Below are 17,590 nucleotides of genomic sequence, written 5' to 3'. Positions count from 1 at the left end.
CCCATGACGACTATCGGCCGTGAATGTGACACATACAGGATGTTCCCTTCACCAACTGCAGCGGCACGAACAAGTACAGAGTCTCCAGTGCTTTCTCCAGTCAGGAGGGATCCTGCGGGAGCTGCGGGCCTGTGCGCAGGGCTGGACGGGACGCAGGGCGGCGGGGACGCCCCGCTGGGCACGGGCAGGCGTGTGCCCGCGGGAGCAGAGTGGGGAGGCGACAGATAGGGGGCCTGGCGTTCACACACCTGCCGTGCTCAGCATGCCAGGCCTCCACCCTGGGGCAGAGGACGAGGCCCCGCGGGGGAGCCGGTGCACGCATCTCACGTGTGGGAGACCAAACGGAGACAGACGTGACACGCACACAGCGGACGACCCGCATCGGCAAGGGCAGCGCCCTGGCCAGCCGAGGCAGCGCGAGGAAAGGAAGCAGGACTCCACTCTTCTGCAACGTCTCTTTTTAATTAAAATACATAATTCAAAACGTGTACACGTGTTAACTCTGGGCTCACAGCTCATCACTCTGCGTGCTTCTCTGCTGTTAAGAAGTGACGGTGACGACGCCAAGGGTGTCCAGTGTCACGAGGTCTCTGAGGACCTGGCCCCCGAGTCTCCCAGTCCCAGGTGTGGACAGCCAGCGGCCAGGACCTGCGCCCGGCCGGGGGCCCCCAGGGCTGAGGCCCCGCCAGGGTCCACCAGGTGCACCCTGTGCTCGGGCCGCTGTCGAGGGGACCCCAGGGCGGGCACGGCTGCTCCTGCGGTGACATGACGTCAGCCCCACCCCCGCCCCCGAAGACAAAGCCACCAGCATTCTGCAGGCCTGGGGGCCCCGCTCTCCATGGCAGCCCCTGGCGAGACCTGAAAGACAGAAGCCGCCCAGCAAGCAGTCTCCCAGGAGAAGAGCCGACCTCCCCGAGGTCCCTGGTGTCTGGGAGCCTTGGGACACTCGGGAGACGGCCAGGTTTGCTGCCCCCAGGGCCAGAGCCAGGGCAGCACTTGGCAGAGCGCCGAGGGTCTGAGCGCGCCTCCCCGAGCCAACGGGGAGGTCGACGTGTCTTAGCAGGGCTGGGGGACAGCCCCACACCCCGCAGGGCGGGGGACACGGGGCACCCACCGCGTGCAGCCTTGTCAGGCTGGTCCAGCAGGGCTCTCCTCTGAGCGGCAGCCAGGCCCTCCTCTCCTGGGCTCCTCGCCACGGCTGCCCTGCTGCAGACTGAGGGTTCCAGGCCTGCGGGGCGCACCCAGCAGGGACACACAGCCCCTCAGCCCAGCCCCGCTCAGGACGGGCCCCTGAGGACAGCTCAGCGGAGCCCACCCAGCGCGGGGCCCCGCTGTGTGAGAGGCGACTAGAGCCCCGTCAGGTCCACGATGGCTTTGATGAAGATGGCGTCGTCACGCACGTAGGAGTTCTTGGCCTCCATCTTGGAGACGGGGCAGAAGAGCGGGCAGCCGCTGGCGATGTTCATGTCGCTGACCGGCCTCTGGAAGGACGAGGAGGTCACGTCGGGCCTGAAGGCGTCGATCACGTGCTCGCGGTGGTTCTGGTCCAGCAGCATCAGGGTCACCTGGGAGAGCACCCGGGGCGAGGGGGCGTCACACCCCGCAGCCGGACGGGCTTGTCCGTCTCTGCCCTGCCCTGTCTGCTGAGAGACCCGAGGCTGGCCCGCGGGCCGTGGGGCTCCTCTGAGGACACACCTCGCGGGCGTTTTCTCAGGAGCTCCCAGGTGCCCCGGCCCAGGAGCAGCGCTCTCCAGGGAAAAGCAGGACCCCGCCCCGCGCTCGGGGACACCACGCCCTCCGCGAGGGCCATGGGGCTGCGTCCCCTCACTTCCGCGCTGACCTAGACCTGGGTCCCCGCTTCAGCCCGGCTGCCCGCCGCCCTGGCACACAAGCTCTCTGAGGCAGCCCTCCACGCACCGTGGTGCCGAGCAGCCACGGACGCCACCCGCCGCCCGGGAGCCCCGTGCACCTTCTGGTTGAAGGGCCAGCGCAGGAGGGCGTCATGCGGGCCCCGCATCAGCACGAAGAAGAGGGACAGGTGCGTGCCACGCCCGGTGCCGTCCCCGTTGAGGTAGGCGCGCAGGCACATCTTGTAGCCGTACCTGCTGGTGTAGAAGGCTGCGGGGTGGGGGGCAGGGGGGTGAGCCCGGGCCAGCCACGCGGCCTCCCCACAGCACCTGCCGCTCAGCACAGGCTTGAGGAGGGGCCAGCTGCCGGCGCAGACAGACACAGAGCGCTCAGAAATGGGGCCTGAACGTGAGCCCACGATGGCCTCGCTGCCACGGGAGGCTCGAGCCAGGTCAACGCACAGCTCGCCAGGCTCTGGGCCAAGGGCCAAGGTCAGCCACCTCCGGTCCGGACGAGCCTCCCGTCCCACGAGGAGCGGAGGGGTGACTGGACGCAGTGGGGGCGGCCACGTAAGGCAGGCTGGTGCGGAGCCAGGAGCAGGCCTGGAGCCGACCCCGACCCAGGGGTGCGGGTGGGAAGGCCTGGGAGAGCACCTGGGGAGAAGATGGCGGGCGTGCGGCCGGCCACGGCTTCCTGCCGCTTCCTGGAGAAGTCCGAGATCTTCCAGATGAACACGCCATCGAAGGTGGACGCCTCCATCTCCAAGACCTTCTGCTCCAGGTCGGCCACGGCCAGGTCCTTCAGGCCGATGCTCCGCTCCAGCTGCTGCACCTGGGGGTGCGGGGCCGTGAGGGCGGGCCCCTGCCGGCCCACAGGGACCAGCCTCCACCCGGCATGAACGAGCCTGTCAGGGCCTCCAGGCTGTCTCCCCTCCTCAGGAGGATGGCCCCTCGCCCAGCACCTCAGCTGTTGTAGGTCGGCTCCGTGCCCCCGAGACCCCCACCCCAGGAGGAAACATGAGAGTCCACACACACAGCAAGCACGTCCCCACGGCCACCTCTGCCCCGTCGGAGAAGGGACTCCGGGGAGCTCTGCTCAGGCACAGGCAGTGCAGGGAGCCCGCCGGACAGGCACAGGCGCCACCCAGCTCTGGCTCGGACACGCCGTGGCCCCCGGCCCGTCTGAGGCGGCCCGGGCGCTGGGGGCATGCACCCCGCCCCCAGCACGGACCTTGTTGCTCAGGGCCTCGATCCTGTCTTGGTCCAGCCGGTGCTGCCGGCCGCAGGCCTCGGCCGTCACGGCCACCCGCTCCACCTCCCGGTTCAGCACACAGACGATGTTCTCAAAGGTGGCCGTCTTCCGCTCCAGGGCCTCGCACCTCTGTAGCAGCTCCGCCGCCCTGGAGGGTGCGCTGGCCTCCCAGGTGCCCTCGCCCTGGCCGAGGAGTGGGCGGCCGTCCCCCAGGGGCCGCCCGGCCTCCAGCAGGACACCCAGCAGCAGGGCCAGGTGCTCCCGGAGCCGCTGTGCCTCGTGCTCCTGCTGCTTCTCACTCTCCACCTGCCGAGGACACAGCACTCAGCCCCGCCAGGCCCCGGGCCCGGACCTCGGCAGGTGGGGCGCCCGAGGCCCAACCCTGAGCTGCCTGTCCTCGAGACACAGACCTCCTTCCGCGCCTCACTCGTGTTTAAGCTGCCGGAGGAACCATTACAGACACTGCCATGTGGCTCGGGACGGGGTTGAAGGTCACCTTCAGGCAGTCCCCCCGCACAGACTTGACTTTGCAGCCACGTCCCTTCCAAAGCTCCACAGCGAGTGTGGAGGGTCAGAAGGACTAAGAAAGTCTAAAGCACAAATAAAGGGATGAAGCTCCACATGAGGCCTAGCGTGCGGGAACCTTGAATGCCTGACATGGAGGCTCTGCTGAGGCTGCTGCTGGAGCTACGAGGTCAACAGGACGTGACCCTCCGTGGGCCGGGAAGAAGCCACTCTAGCCCCGGGTCCCTCTGCAGGCGCTAACAGCCCCTGGGCCCACGAAATAACCAGCACCGCAGTGTCCAGAAGCAGGCAGGCACACACAGACCAAGGGGATGGAAGGGGCCCCACCCTCATTCACCCGCAGAAAAACACAGCGGGTGCTGAGATCCGGCGACATCAAGTCAGCAGGTAACAGCACCGCCAGCAGGCCGCCCCCGCCGAGAGCAGAGGGCTGGGGTGCCTGTCTCTACGGGCCAGGCTTACACACACCCAGCCCTCGGGGACACAGAACAGGTGAGAGAGGAGGGCCGGGGCGACGCACACAGGGGGCTGCCCAGACCCGAGGGAGCTGCAAAGAAGCGGGCAGCCGCGGCTGCAGAGAGGTGGGCTCAAAGCCCAGAAGACAGCTGGGCCAGTGGCTGGAGCAGGATCACACAGCAGGGCCACACAGACCACAGAAGTGAGGGGGGGGCTGGGGGCTGTCCGGGCAGAACAGCAGCTCGTCCGGAGACCGGCCGGGACACGAGACAGGAGGCAGGTCCACGATGACCACGGGGCTTGTGGCCGTAACAGCCAGGTGAAGAGAGGTGAGTGAATGGGCAGGGGCGTGGCCAGACCCCGGGGCGGGGAGGGGGGGGTGGCGCGCAACATGCTGGGCATCCTTTCCACGGGGTGGCTAAGGCTGGGCACTGGGGATCACCGGGAGGACATGGACAGAGCCGGGACACCCGCGGGCCAAGCTGGAGCAAGGGGGGAGATGTGTCCAGAAGGGCCTCTGCTTGAGAACCAGAAGCTAGGCCAGCTGCAGACAGGGACTCACCATCTCAGGGCAGCCGACGGCGTGGAATCGGCACGGGACTCGACATCTGCCACACGTCCGGACGTGGTCCTGAAACTGACGGGCCTGGGGTCAACACCGCTCCACCTCTGCTCCGGCCGCTCACCCCTGCAGCCCCGACCAGGTCAGAGTCCGAGCAAGGGTTCCTGGACCCACCCCACCGGCCTCTGCACACTCAGGCCAGACAAAGCCCAGCAAGGTGCTCCCAAAGCTGCAGGGCACCGACATGCTCATGCTCACATGCACATGTGCAAACTCAGCCACGTGTGTGCCTTGAAGCCAGCACAGGCTGAGGGACATCCCAGACCACCCGCGGAGCCTCTGTTCCCCGCGCAGGCCTCCGAGTCCTAGAAGGCAGCCCTGCTGCCTCCCCACCAGTCGGCCTACAGCCCCGGGGTCTAAGGCTGGTGGTGAGTTAGCGGGAATGGCTCAGTCCTATCTGACCCTGTGCGACCCCACAGACTGCAGCCCGCCAGGCTCCTCTGTCCATGGGATTCTCCACGCGAGAACACTGGAGCGGGATGCCATGGCCTCCTCCAGGGATCAAACTACACTCCAATATTAAAAAAATGGGGGGGATGCTGGTGACACTCAAGGCAGAAAAGCTCTTGGTCACGCTCACAACGTGAGCGTCACCACCTGAAACCAGCTGGGACGCAGTCCTCACCCTGTGTGGCCAGGCCTGAGGCGCCGAGGCCGGTAGGGTGCAGCGGGACGGGGCCCCCTCCCACCCTGGGAGGGCCTCAAGCCCCCAAGCGCCCAGAACACACTTGCCTCCCAGTCCTCGGCCTGGAGCCCCGTGATTGCCCAGCACACCTGTGAACAAGCTCTACAGAGCGACCCCAGGTGCTCAAAGTAGAAGGAGACAGATGGACTCTGTCAGACGCACCACAGCTGCTTCCCCGAGGACAGGCCACAAGGCTCACGTCCTCCCCCCAGAGCACAGAGGGCTGGAGAGAGAGCTGGCCACACAGGTCAGCTCCCCGCACAGCCAGCAGGGACGTGAAAGGGGTCTGTGAGACCATGCGCTGTGGCAGCAGACGAGAGCTGCCTCCCCCCACCCCGCCCACAGAGGCCGAGACCCCAGGGCACAGGGAGCCCCAACACAGCGTGGAGCACCCGAGTACCAGGTCCCCGCTCCCGCGGGCCGAGGGCGCAGCCGGCGGGCAATGCCGTGGGAGGGGGGACACGGAGCCCACCCCCCGCCCCAGAGTGCCCACCTTCTCCCGGGCGATCTTCTTCTTGCCGCAGCCGTCGCACGTCAGGGGGAACTTGGGGCAGATCTGGTGGTGCGCCTGCAAGGGGCGCGGCGGCCGTCAGAGCCCCAGCCGGGCGTACAGGGCATCCGCAGGCTCGGGGCCAGGCCTGTCTGGCCATCAGAGCCCCATCCGGGCACATGCAGAGGGCATCCAAGGCTCGGGGCTGGCCCCGTCTGGCCGTCAGAGCCTCGTCTGGGCGCATGCGGAGGGCATCCACAGGCTCGGGGCCGGGCCCGTCCAGCCGCCAGGAGGCTGAGGAAGGGAGACGGCCCCGCGTGCCGCCCCTGCACTCACCTTCATGTCGGCTGGGCAGCAGGGCGCCCGGCAGTGCCGGCAGCTGAGGCTCCGCTCCGGGCACTCATGCTCCAGGTGCTGCTCCTTCTCGCCGAGGCGCACGAGGCCTTTACACGCCGGGCACTCAGTCAGCATGAACGGGCAGTGTCCTTCGTGGCAGCTCTGGCAATAAAGGGAGCGGTGTTGGCGGGCCGCTGGCGGGATTCTGGCCGCAGCTGCAGTTCTGTCCAGGCCATGGGACCCCCGTACTCACTCCGGCACCCCTGCTCAAGGGCAGAGGTCACGACCCAGGTCCAGCTGGCAGAGCCCCACCTTCCGGACACAGAGGGGACAGTGAGGGGGACGCGGAGGCAGAGGGACAGGCTCTTAGAGGATGAAAGGCAGAGGAGAGCCACCGCAGCCCAGAGGACAGTCAGGGGCCCCTCCCCTTGCCCTCCTGAAGCTGAGGCCACGGGTGAGGCGGCCGGGGACGCGGGGTCCCAGCCTGGGGCTCCGATCGATCCGCCAGGCCCAGGCTGCCCCAGGAGAGGTGATGCCGTGGGGTGGCTGTGCCGCGGCCGTGAGAGCCGGGCCTGCCGGGCACTGGGGTGGCCACGGGGTGAGTGGGGAGGCAGAGGCAGCGGGAGAAGTGACGAAGCACGGGCCGGGAGGTGGGCGGGGCGGCGGGCCCAGGGGACAGGCAGAGACCGGGAGAGCCATCAGGAAACCTGGCCGGAAGGGGCGCAGGAGGAGGCAGGAAGCAGAAAACAGGACATGATGCTTTGTGTGTGATCGTTTTATAAAAACTGCAGTCCAATCCACATCATGTCAACACGACCACTCTGTGGAGACGCAGGCCGGGCGCCTGCCAGGTGCGGGCCACTCTGGGCTGCAAGGCTGGGTGCCCCAGCGGTTAGCCACAGTGACCCTGAAGGAGGAGGAACCTCCCTCAGGCCGTCTCCACGTGGCCCACCGTCCACGGCGGTGTGCACACACGGCCTCCACCTCACGCAGCAGGCTTGGCGGCGGGGAAAACAGAACCCCAGGAGCATCCCGGAGACTCAGCACGGGGGACCCCTCCAGGCAGCCAGGGTGCCCCAGGACCCCAGCTCCACGCCGCCCCAGGGGTGCACATCAGATGGGATGCAGCCCCCAGGCAGCCCCAGGCCAGGGGGGCGTCAGGGACGCTGCTGCGGGGGCCAGGCCCCAGGACACAGATGGGCTGTGCGGTGCTGGGCAGGATGATGCCGGGTGCAGCGAGCAGACCGGAGGGACCCCTGCCCCGGGGCTGCCGCCCTGCAGGCACGCCCGGGGGCACGTCCCTGAGCCCCAGGGCACCCCAGCTCCCCAGAGGGTTCTGGTCTGACCACACTAAGCACAGGGCAAACCACAAGCAGGCAGGAGCCTCAGACGTGCCCACGGCTCCGGAGGCACCTGGATCTGATCACTGCAAACGCTGGAGGCTGGGCACGGGGCAGCCCGGCCACACCCAGAGAAGAAGGCCTGTCCTGGCTGAGCCCGGCCCCACTCCACAGCAGCCGCCCCTGGGCCTGGAGCAGGGGCACGCTCAGTCCCAGGCCGGGCCGGCTCTGTCAGCTCCACTCCTCTCGGACGGCATGGAGAAATCAACAAACACGCCGTCAGCCAGAGTTCAAACCAAATGTTCAGGCGTTTCAACTCTGGACGCCCCGGCAGGGGCCAGCACGCCCGCTCTGTGCCCCTTTCAGCTGTGACGGCCCCATAGCCTGGTCCCCACCCAGGTCCACCCGGACCCTCCTCTGAAGCCCGAGGCCCTTTCTCCCTGCTGTTCCCAGTCCCACTTCTAGACAGCAGCCCCCAGCTGCCCCCACCTGCATTTGGCAGGCGCTCCACCATCTTCTGACTGAACTGGAACGTTATCTCACTGGGTTCTTAGAAAACGCTAGACATCACTGCAAGGGAAAAGCTTATTCAAAGGCTACACAGGATTTTCCCCATCTTTCCACACTCTCAGGAGCTCAGCTGAAGCCCCAGCATTTCCCAGCATGGCCCCAGTTCTGAGCAAGCCAGAGGGCAGATGTCTTGGCGCAGGGCTGAGGGCAGGGCCCCCACGCAGCAAGGGGGCTGCCCGCGCACCGAGGCGGCCTTGTCTGCAGTGGCCTCTCAAGCCAGTGACAGGTCATGCCTGCACCAAAGGCTGCACTCGGAGGCCAGGCAGGCCCGCCTCACACATGACCACCCCCTCAGGGACTTTCCTGAGCTCCCAGGCCTAGCCAGGGACTTTCCAGCCCGCATGCCTGCAGGGCCAGCAGGCCCACGGCTGGCTGTGGTCCCAGGCTCTCGGCCAGAAGCCCTCAAAGCTGCCACCCGCACTGCCAGCCGGAGGCAGGAGTGAGCCCCGAGGGTTCGGGAGCTGGGGTTACTCCACCTGTCCCCACGGACCTCTGGTCCCCTCAAAAAGCGTCACGGCGTCCCCCAGGGAGACCCTGCCCCAAGGCCTCCTCTCTGGACAGCCCCAGGCAGCAACAGGGCAGGCCCGCCTACAGACGGGCTACCCGTCTGTGCCTCTGCCCCCCGGTGGCCCAGGGACTGGAGGCCCGCTCCCAGGAGGGGCACAGGGAGACCTGGTGCCTCATCAGAGCAGAGCACACCTCCTGTCCACCTGACCACAGGCTCCTCCACAGATGCAGACAAGCTCTTCTGGCAAAATGCAGACCCCGAGAGCCTGAAGCCAACATCAAGTCGGGCAACAGGGAACACCGCTGGGCAGTGTCCAGGGCCAGGAGCAGAAGAGAGGAGCCCTGGGGACCTGGGATCCCCACTCCAGGGCCGACGGGCCCCGCCCTCAGGTGGAAACTCAGGACAGCCCGCATACCCCACCGCTGTGAGGCTGCTCTGTGGTCCGGGCAGCCCCGCGCAGAGAACAGGGGCCCTGCAGCCTCGCTGGGGGGCTGTACGGCCCTGAGGCCTCCCCTGGGCCGGACACACACACACACACACACACACACACACACACACACACACACCACACACACGAGCCCCGTCGCCTCGGGCTGGGCCCGGCCACCTTGCCCTGTCACGCTCCACACACACACACACACACACACACACACACACACACCACACACACACGAGCCCCGTCGCCTCGGGCTGGGCCCGGCCACCTTGCCCTGTCACGCTCCACACACACACACACACACACACACACACACACACACGAGCCCCGTCGCCTCGGGCTGGGCCCGGCCACCTTGCCCTGTCACGCTCCACACACACACACACACACACACACACACACACACACACACACGAGCCCCGTCGCCTCGGGCTGGGTCCGGCCACCTTGCCCTGTCACGCTCCACACACACACACACACACACACACACACACACACACACACACGAGCCCCGTCGCCTCGGGCTGGGCCCAGCCACCTTGCCCTGTCACGCTCCACACACACACACACACACACACACACACACACACGAGCCCCATTGCCTCGGGCTGGGCCCGGCCACCTTGCCCTGTCACGCTCCACACACACACACACACACACACACACACACACACACACACACACACACACACACACACGAGCCCCGTCGCCTCGGGCTGGGCCCGGCCACCTTGCCCTGTCACGCTCCACACACACACACACACACACACACACACACACACACACACACACATACACACGAGCCCCGTCGCGCCGGCCACCTTGCCCTGTCACGCTACACACACACACACACACACACACACATGAGCCCCGTCGCGCCGGCCACCTTGCCCTGTCACGCTCCCTGCCCTCAGACCCCTCGTCAGACCCCACGGCTGAGAGCGGCCTTGGCGTGACGGCCCAAGGCCCCTCCCCTTGCAGCCTGGGGCAGGCTCCCCTGTTCTCAAGACTAGGCCTAGACCGGGTTATGACCCACCGCAGCATGGGCACCCCATCTTCCGCGGGCAGCACCCGGCCGCCGGGAAGTGCTGAGGGCACAGCTCGTGCAGGTGACCCACACAGGAGAGCCTCCAGCGGCACGCGAGCCCCGGGGTTCTCCCGAGGAGACGGCAGGGCGGCAGGCCCGGCTGCCAGAGGGAGGCTGGCACACCGGTGCCCCAACCTGCCCGAGGGGCCCACAAGAGATACACCCAGCCACTGCCCTTGTCGCTGGCACCTCGTCAAGACGCCTTCCTGTGACCCCAGGACTGACCAGCAGGCCACTCCTGCGTCCTCCAGCGAGAACTCGGTCAGCGAGGAGACAACACAAGCCTGGCAGCAAGAAGGCTGACTCCTCGCCCGTGTGGCGCTCAGGCCAGGCCGGGCCCCACGCACACCGCTGCTCCCTGGCCACCCCAGGAAACACCCGCAGAGAGTGAGCTCCCTGCCCCCCGGTCACCCCAGGAAATGGCCACAGATGGCGAGCTCCCCGAACTCCCCGACACCCCAGGAAACGGCCGCAGTCGGCGAGCGCCCCACCCCCGGCCACACGTCTGGCCACCCCAGCGGCAGCCGCCTCTCCTCCGGCGCCAGGCAGCCCCTACCTCGTACTCCTTCAGGGTGCCCTTCCAGGAGCAGCCCTCGCTGGGACAGACTGCCGGCAGGCTCTCCACCTCCCTGCGGGCGGCATTGTCCGGGAACGCCTGGGGAGAGAGCGGCCCTTGGGTGAGCCCCCCGCCAGCCGCCCCAGGCCCGGGCCAGGCCGCCCCTCCTGACGCGGCCAGCACAGCGCCGATGGCTCACTCACCGAGCTGCTCTCCAGGATTGAGACGCCCTCCTCGTAAATGCCCTCCTGCACACAGGCAGCGCAGCTCTGGGGCCCGGAGCTGGGGGGGGTGGGGGGGGGGAGCGGCCCGTGAGCCTGCCGCCCGCCAGACCCAGCCCACGGCCACCAAGCGGGGTGGCCAGCAGGCACAGGGCTGTGTGCGCCCGCAGAGCCCACACACGGACGCGGGGACCGGGGACACTGTCCTCCTGAGGACCGGCCACTGCCCTCGCCCCCAACCCCTCAGGGACGTGGGCGCCCGCTGCAAAGGGCTGCGAGCTGCGGCTCCGGCAGACTGCGTGGTTCCCAGTAGAGACGCGGTGGAGCGGGAAGACCCACCCAGGGGACGCCCGCCTCGCCCCCCCTGCGGGCCCCACCTCAGGATGGTGCTCAGACAGAAGGAGCAGTAGCGGTGGCCGCACTGCGCCTGGAAGGGCCTGCGCAGCACGTTCCTGCAGGCTGAGCACAGGTACTTGTCCTCGAGCTTGGTCCCCAGGAGGGTCTTGGAGAAGCCGGGCTGCAGCAGGTCCAGGGAGCTGGGAGGGGTCACGCTGGCTGCAGCCATGAGCGCCACACCCCACCAAGCCCTAAGGGAGAGCACAGCGCGTCAGGGTGGGTCCGGGGACGTGTGTGGTCACCAGGGGCCGAGGCCACTGGGCTGTGGGGGTGAAGTCTGAGGCAGGACACCGGTCTCGAACATGCGGGGGCCAAGGCTGAGGCAGCGGGCACCCCCCCACGGGGTGGCGCCTCTCCCAGGCCAGCCGGCCCAGCCTGCATCCAAGGGAGACCACAGCCCTCAATCCTCGGGCCTGGCCATCGCCTTGAGGCGGGGATCATTATGATGCTCTTACTGACTCGCCCGGTCTGCCTGTGGAGGCTCCCCACCCAGACGCGGTTGGCTGACCACACCTCCTGTGGCAGATTGAGCCCATTTCACTAACCCATGGGCTTTACTCCTGTTGGACACTAAAGAACCACAAAACAGTCTCTTTTCTGAGCAATAAAGAGAGAAAAGGCCCCAACACATTGCAGGCCTCACCTCCCCCTCAGCACTCACAGCTCCCCGGCCCAGAGCGAGGGCGCCCTGGGAGGCCTCAAGGCTTACAGCCTTAAATATTTCATTCCAGTCACATCTATAAATGCACTGTAACCCTTAATCGTAACGGCGCAAAGAAGGAAATGGCAACCCACTCCGCTATTCTTGCCTGGAAAAGTCCATGGACAGAGGAGCCCGGCGGGCTTCAGTCCATGGGTTACATGAGCGAGCATGAGGGTGTGAAGGCACAGGGAGATGGGTTGGTAGCCATAAATTGGTAGAACTAAAAAAAAAAATCATGAGGAACACCACAGAGGCTCTAAGCTCGTGCCCAGGCTCTACCCGAACCACCCGCTCGCAGAGCCGCCCGCCCAGACATCTCAGGCCCCTCTGGCCTGCACCGCAGCCACCCGCGCTCGCAGGCGGGCGGCCGGTGGTTTTTCTACTTAGGGTGACAGATGTCAGGGGTCAAGTGTCTGGAGCCTCCAACCTGGAACCAAACCCCTTCTGGGCCTTCCAAGCTTCCAGTTTATTTTCTGAATCCCGACTTCTCTCGAGCAAGGTGGTAAAAAACAAGGAGGAATGCGCCCGTGCGCGTGGCCCTGGTCTCGCGCTTAACCCACACCCCAAAATACGCTCCAGACAGGAGCGCATTAACTTTACACAACAAAGTGATATTCTGTTAAACGGCATTTCTACTAGACTATTACTTACAGAATAACTCCAGTTACAGGGAGTTGGAGGACATGCAAAGCTAACAGAAGATGAAGGAGCTGGGAGGCGGCTGCCCTGGGGCGATTCTGAGGCAGCAGGAGCTGGGGCTCCTCCCTGCTGGCAGCACCCAGACCCCCAGGGCTTCCTGAGCGATGGGGCCGGACTGCCCGTTCACCACCACTCCCAACTCCCGGGGCGGGGGGTGAGGGGAACTAGAGATGACTTACTGACAATTTAATCAAGCGTGCCTTCACAGTGGAGCCCTCTAGAAAACTCTGAACCAGGGGGTTTGGACAGCTTCTAGCTGGACACGGGGACGCGCACGGAGGGAGTATGGCTGCCCTCCCTACCTCCGTACCTGGCCTGGGCGTCTCTCCCAGCGGGCTGACACTTGAGATTCTGAGTTCTCAGAGCTCTGCGAGCAAATCACTGACCCCAAGGAGGCGTCATGAAAAACCTTGATCTACAGTCAGCGTGTCTGAAGCACGGGAGGCCTCGCTGCCCACTGCCATCGGAGGTGGGGGGGGGGCAGCCGTGTGGGGCCGAGCCCTGAACGGGAGGGGCCTGTGAGGACTCCAGGCGGCCATGGAGAAACGGGGGGCCTCCCTGGTGGCTCAGTGGTGAAGAAGCTGCCTGTCAGTGCAGCAGACACGGATTCAATCCCTGGTCCGGGAAGAGCCCACCATGCCACGGGGCAGCAGGGCCTTAGCCACAGCTACTGAGCCTGCGCGCCCGGGAGAGCAGCCCCCGCCCTCCGGCACGAGAGGAGAGCCCCCACAGAAACAAAGACCCAGCACAGCCGAAAGGAAACTAATTAATTAAAAAAAGAGAAAGAAATGGAGAATTGCTTGGTGTGGAAAAATCACAGATTTGGAGTCAGAAACCTTGTGGAAAAAAAAAAGAAACCTTGTGAGCAGCGGAACAGTTTTCCATGTAGGAGGGCCAGCGCTACGGGAGGGGAGGACTTCCAGAAGGCCAGCAGCAGCTGTGTGCGTGGACACAGGTGCGTCTGGCCGTACACTCAGAACTTGTACACTTTGCTGTACAAGTATCTCATTTTTAAAATGAAGAGATGGAGTTTGTATTCCCAGAGAATCCAAAAAAGATGGTGAAATCCCTAATCATGGTACACTGACGCACATTTACCCAGAACAACCCGCTTCATAACGTTGACAACTGCAGGGCAACCTCAGAAACGGGTTTTAACACAAAAGAAGCCCCCAGGTGGGCTGCAGCCCCCAGGAGGGTGGGGGCACCTGGCACCTGCCTTTTGCCACTTCCTCCACTGCAGGCCCCCTTCGCAAGCCCAGATCCCACCTGCGTGCACAGCAGGAGGACCTGTGGAAAGGGCCGTCCCTGCGGGAAATCACCCAGACCCCAATGGAGCCCGAGGCTGCTGGGCAGCTGGGCCCCACGGTCCTCACCCGGTGCGTGGGAGTCAGTGAGTCATCTCGCAAGGGCAAGCTGCTGCCCAAACCAACATCACATCAAGGGTCGAACAGGCGGCTGCTGGGGGGCCACCTGTCGCCAGCAGACACATGGGCTCAGCTCAAGAACCTCCCTCTGGGATGTCCCAATGCAGGGCCTGAACTCCCCCAAATCCATGCTCCCACTGACAGCCACCCCTGCTGCTTGCAATGCTTGGGCCCCCATCCCCCGGGTCTAAGCCGCCTGCACAACAAACCTCCCGAGGCCAGAGTCAGGGACTGACATCTGCACACGGTGTACAGTGCGGCCCCCAGGACCACAGCCCCAGGTGAGCAGTCCCGTTTACACGACGTCACCTTCTTTCAAGCTCAACGTAATGTCAAGTGATCGGGCACCAACTCAGCACCCGGCAACTTGTGACACCAGAGCACAGTAAACGCCACACCCGCCCGCTCGCAGCCACTCGCGCCGCCAACGCACCCAGACTCTTATTAAAACCTGGGCCATTCGAGGGTGGGGTGTTCTGAGACAACAGCACTGAAACAAGTATACTGTCAAGGGTGAAACAGATCACCAGCCCAGGTTGGATGCATGAGACAAGGGCTCGGGGCTGGTGCACTGGGAAGACCCAGAGGGATGGGATGGGGAGGGAGGCAGGAGGGGGGATCGGGATGGGGAACACATGTAAATCCATGGCTGATTCATGTCAATGTGTGGCAAAAACCACTACAATATTGTAAAGTAATTAGCCTCCAACTAATAAAAAAAAAAAAAAAACTGGGCCATTGACAGGGAGATGGTAATGACGATGGAGCAAATGTGCCCCTTTGAGGCCTCAGTCCCACCTCCAGTGGGTCAGGAAACCCACTGATTCTGCCTGCTACCCATATCCAGAAGCGGGACTTCCCTGGTGTCTGGTGGTTAAGGATCCAGCTGCCAACGACAGGTTCAGCTGAGCCCGCAAGCCTCAACTACTGAGCCTCTGAGCCCAGTGGAGGAGCCACCGCGACGAGACCCCACTCGCTGGAGCCATGGCTAGAGCGCCCCTGCTGGCCGCACCTGGAGAAAGCCCACCTGCAGAGATGAAGACCCAACAACCTCTACCCCAAAAAACCAGCATCCAGAACCTAACCACACTGCAACTGCTGGGCCAGGCCACCGTCCACCATGACATGACTTACCGCAGGGCCTCCCCAGCCCCTTAAACACATGACGGGGACCCAGCTCCTCCCTCAGACCCCCCAGGCTGCCCAAGCAGGCTCTCAGATTCCCAGAGAGCCCTCTCCTGCTCTCCTGGGCACAGGGGCATCACAGGCCTGGTGGTAGGGAGGAGGGACCCGGGCATGTGCGGGCGGTTATGGGTGCCGTCCCTGCTCCCCAGGCTCCCGCTGGCAACCGACTCACACGCCTGGGTCTGGCCCTTCCTCTGTGCTGCCCCCTTGACTAGCCCAGCCATGCCCTACCCCACTCCACAGCAGGGCACCCCAATCCTGGAACCCGCACAGCATCACCCCTGCTACTCACCTCCTACCCCCACCGCTGCTGTGTAGTCACGTCCCTAAACCACAGCCAGTCCACAAGAACACCTGCCCCGAACACCTCTCTACCACCTGCGGGCCTGCCGGCTCCGCCCTGCTGCTGGGAGCCTGCCTCTGTCCCTCCCCCGAGACACAAGCCCTCCATGGGACAGTGACACGCCCTCCTCCCCCTGGACACACGGAGATCTTTACGGAGTGGTCCACACCCGTCTCCTGGAAGGAGCAGTCCTAGCACCCCTCGAGGACAGGGCATCGAGCCCAAGTCTGGACTCGAGGATAGAAGGAATGTGTGCCCCCCACTCCAGGCATGATCCGTGGAGCCTGCAGGTCATTTTTTTCTGTGTTTTCTTCTCAACCCGCCACCCCTTGCCCGCGTGCCATCCTGCCATGGAAACCCACCTGCCAGGCTGTGCCCAATCCACACTGGTGCGCTGACTGTGCTGGCAGGTGGGCTGGCATTTCCCACTGCTGAGAGGGGCCCACACCTGACTCAAGTCAAAAGGTCTATTCTTCCCCCAAGAAAATACTGTCCCCAACACCGAGTGATGGCTATACATTCTCCGTTCTAGCCCCAGGTCACAAGCACTATTGAGACAACCCATTCCTTCAGTTCAGAGTGCCCGTGTCAGTGATGCACACACATGACCTTCACCTTATCCCGCCATGCACCACGCACCACGCCGGGCACAGCGAGCGGCCCTGCCGCCGCTGCAGTCGACAGGCCAGGGCCACAGAGCACAAGGCAGCCTGGGACACCCGAAGGGCCCATGGAGCAGCCTGGGTGTCTCAGGAGGTGCCCACGCAGCTATCCCCCACAACGGGACAAGAGGCTCCACTCACAGCGCCGGCCTTTGGGGGCTGCAGCACCGGGGGGCTCGGCTTCAGTCCCCAGGAGGGCAGGCTGAGGTGGGAGCTGGGCCAGGCTGGGGGGCTAGAATCAGTCAGATGCCCAAATGCGTGAGGAGGCTACTGCCCCTCAGAAAAGGCTTTACAAAAACACTTCTTAGGAGTTTGTTTGAAATTCAAGCAATAAGGGAGTTTTATGGTATGCAAACTACACCGCAATAAAGCTGTTAAAACATACAGAAACAACTCAAGCCACACTTTGGGGCCGGCTGGGACCTCCACCTAAAGTCAGTGACTGAGCTGCTAAAAGCTGTTGCCGGCCCCACCGCCAGGGACATGTAGCCCCTGAGTCTCGCAGGGCCAGGCGCGAGGCCCGACACACCCCCCGCCCTGCCAGTCTCTGGATCGGCCGAGCGGCGGCCGTCACGGGCGCAGCTGTTCCCGGCTCTCTCTGTTCCCACCGCCGGGTCCACCGGGAGCCCGCTCGGCGTCCACTGAACCTGTGGCACCGCACACGCGGCAGAGCTGGGTCCCCGGGCTCCGCGCGCTCCGGCAGCTGCCTCCGCTCTGGACCCCCGTACCCGCCCCAGGGCCCGGGGTCACCGTCGGGCAAGGGCAAAGCGCAGCGGGGCCGGGGCAGGCGGAGGGGCCCGCGGCGGCCCCCGAGGTCGGGGGGCCCGTCCGCACCCCAAGCGGGGCAGGAAAGGGCGGGGGCCGCGGCCGAAGCTCGCGGGCGGCTCGAGGCGCGGCGACCCCGCCGGTCCCGAGCCCGCCCCCGCGGACGCCCCGCTGTTCGCGAACCTTCCTGCGTGGGGCCCGCTCCGACTTTCAGTTTCCGGCCCCGAGAAATCCCCTCGGGCGCGCGCGCCGCGGCGTCCGCGCCCCCCGCCGGGCCTCCCGGGTCCGCGCGCCCCGCCACCCCGCGTCCCCGCCCCTAGACCTCGACCCCCGACCCCACCGCGACCCCGACCCCGACGTCAGGACTCACCAACGGTCGCCTCGCGCCCGGAACTGCCTGCCAGCCAGCCGCTGCGGCTGCCGCCGACCCGCCCCCGAACCCGCCTGACGGACTGCTGTGAGGACCTACCAGAGGCGCC

The 17,590-nt window shown here is 65.5% G+C and overlaps 1 protein-coding gene across 5 annotated transcripts; it reads right to left on the bottom strand.

Moving 5' to 3' along the window:
- Window positions 1-441: 441 nt before the first annotated feature.
- On the bottom strand, window positions 442-17,555 carry TRAF2 (TNF receptor associated factor 2). 5 transcript variants are annotated; one of them, XM_070456137.1, is made up of 12 exons: window positions 17,482-17,555; window positions 11,309-11,518; window positions 10,914-10,992; window positions 10,711-10,809; window positions 6,214-6,375; window positions 5,881-5,955; window positions 4,643-4,717; window positions 3,510-3,689; window positions 3,079-3,405; window positions 2,502-2,679; window positions 1,970-2,118; window positions 442-1,565 (listed from the first exon to the last, which is right to left on the bottom strand). In XM_070456137.1, exons 2-12 carry the CDS (start codon window positions 11,494-11,496, stop codon window positions 1,347-1,349), a joined length of 1,731 nt encoding a protein of 576 aa, XP_070312238.1. In that variant the 5' UTR covers window positions 11,497-11,518; window positions 17,482-17,555; the 3' UTR covers window positions 442-1,346. The 5 variants fall into 5 exon arrangements, with proteins under 5 accessions (XP_070312238.1, XP_070312240.1, XP_070312237.1 ...); XM_070456139.1 differs by lacking the exon at window positions 17,482-17,555 and adding an exon at window positions 17,295-17,372; XM_070456136.1 differs by lacking the exons at window positions 3,510-3,689; window positions 17,482-17,555.
- Window positions 17,556-17,590: the final 35 nt, after the last annotated feature.

This window comes from Odocoileus virginianus, chromosome 2 (genome assembly GCF_023699985.2).
Source record: "Odocoileus virginianus isolate 20LAN1187 ecotype Illinois chromosome 2, Ovbor_1.2, whole genome shotgun sequence".
NCBI classification, from domain to species: domain Eukaryota; kingdom Metazoa; phylum Chordata; class Mammalia; order Artiodactyla; family Cervidae; genus Odocoileus; species Odocoileus virginianus.
This window is presented reverse-complemented; position numbering and strand designations above follow the sequence as displayed.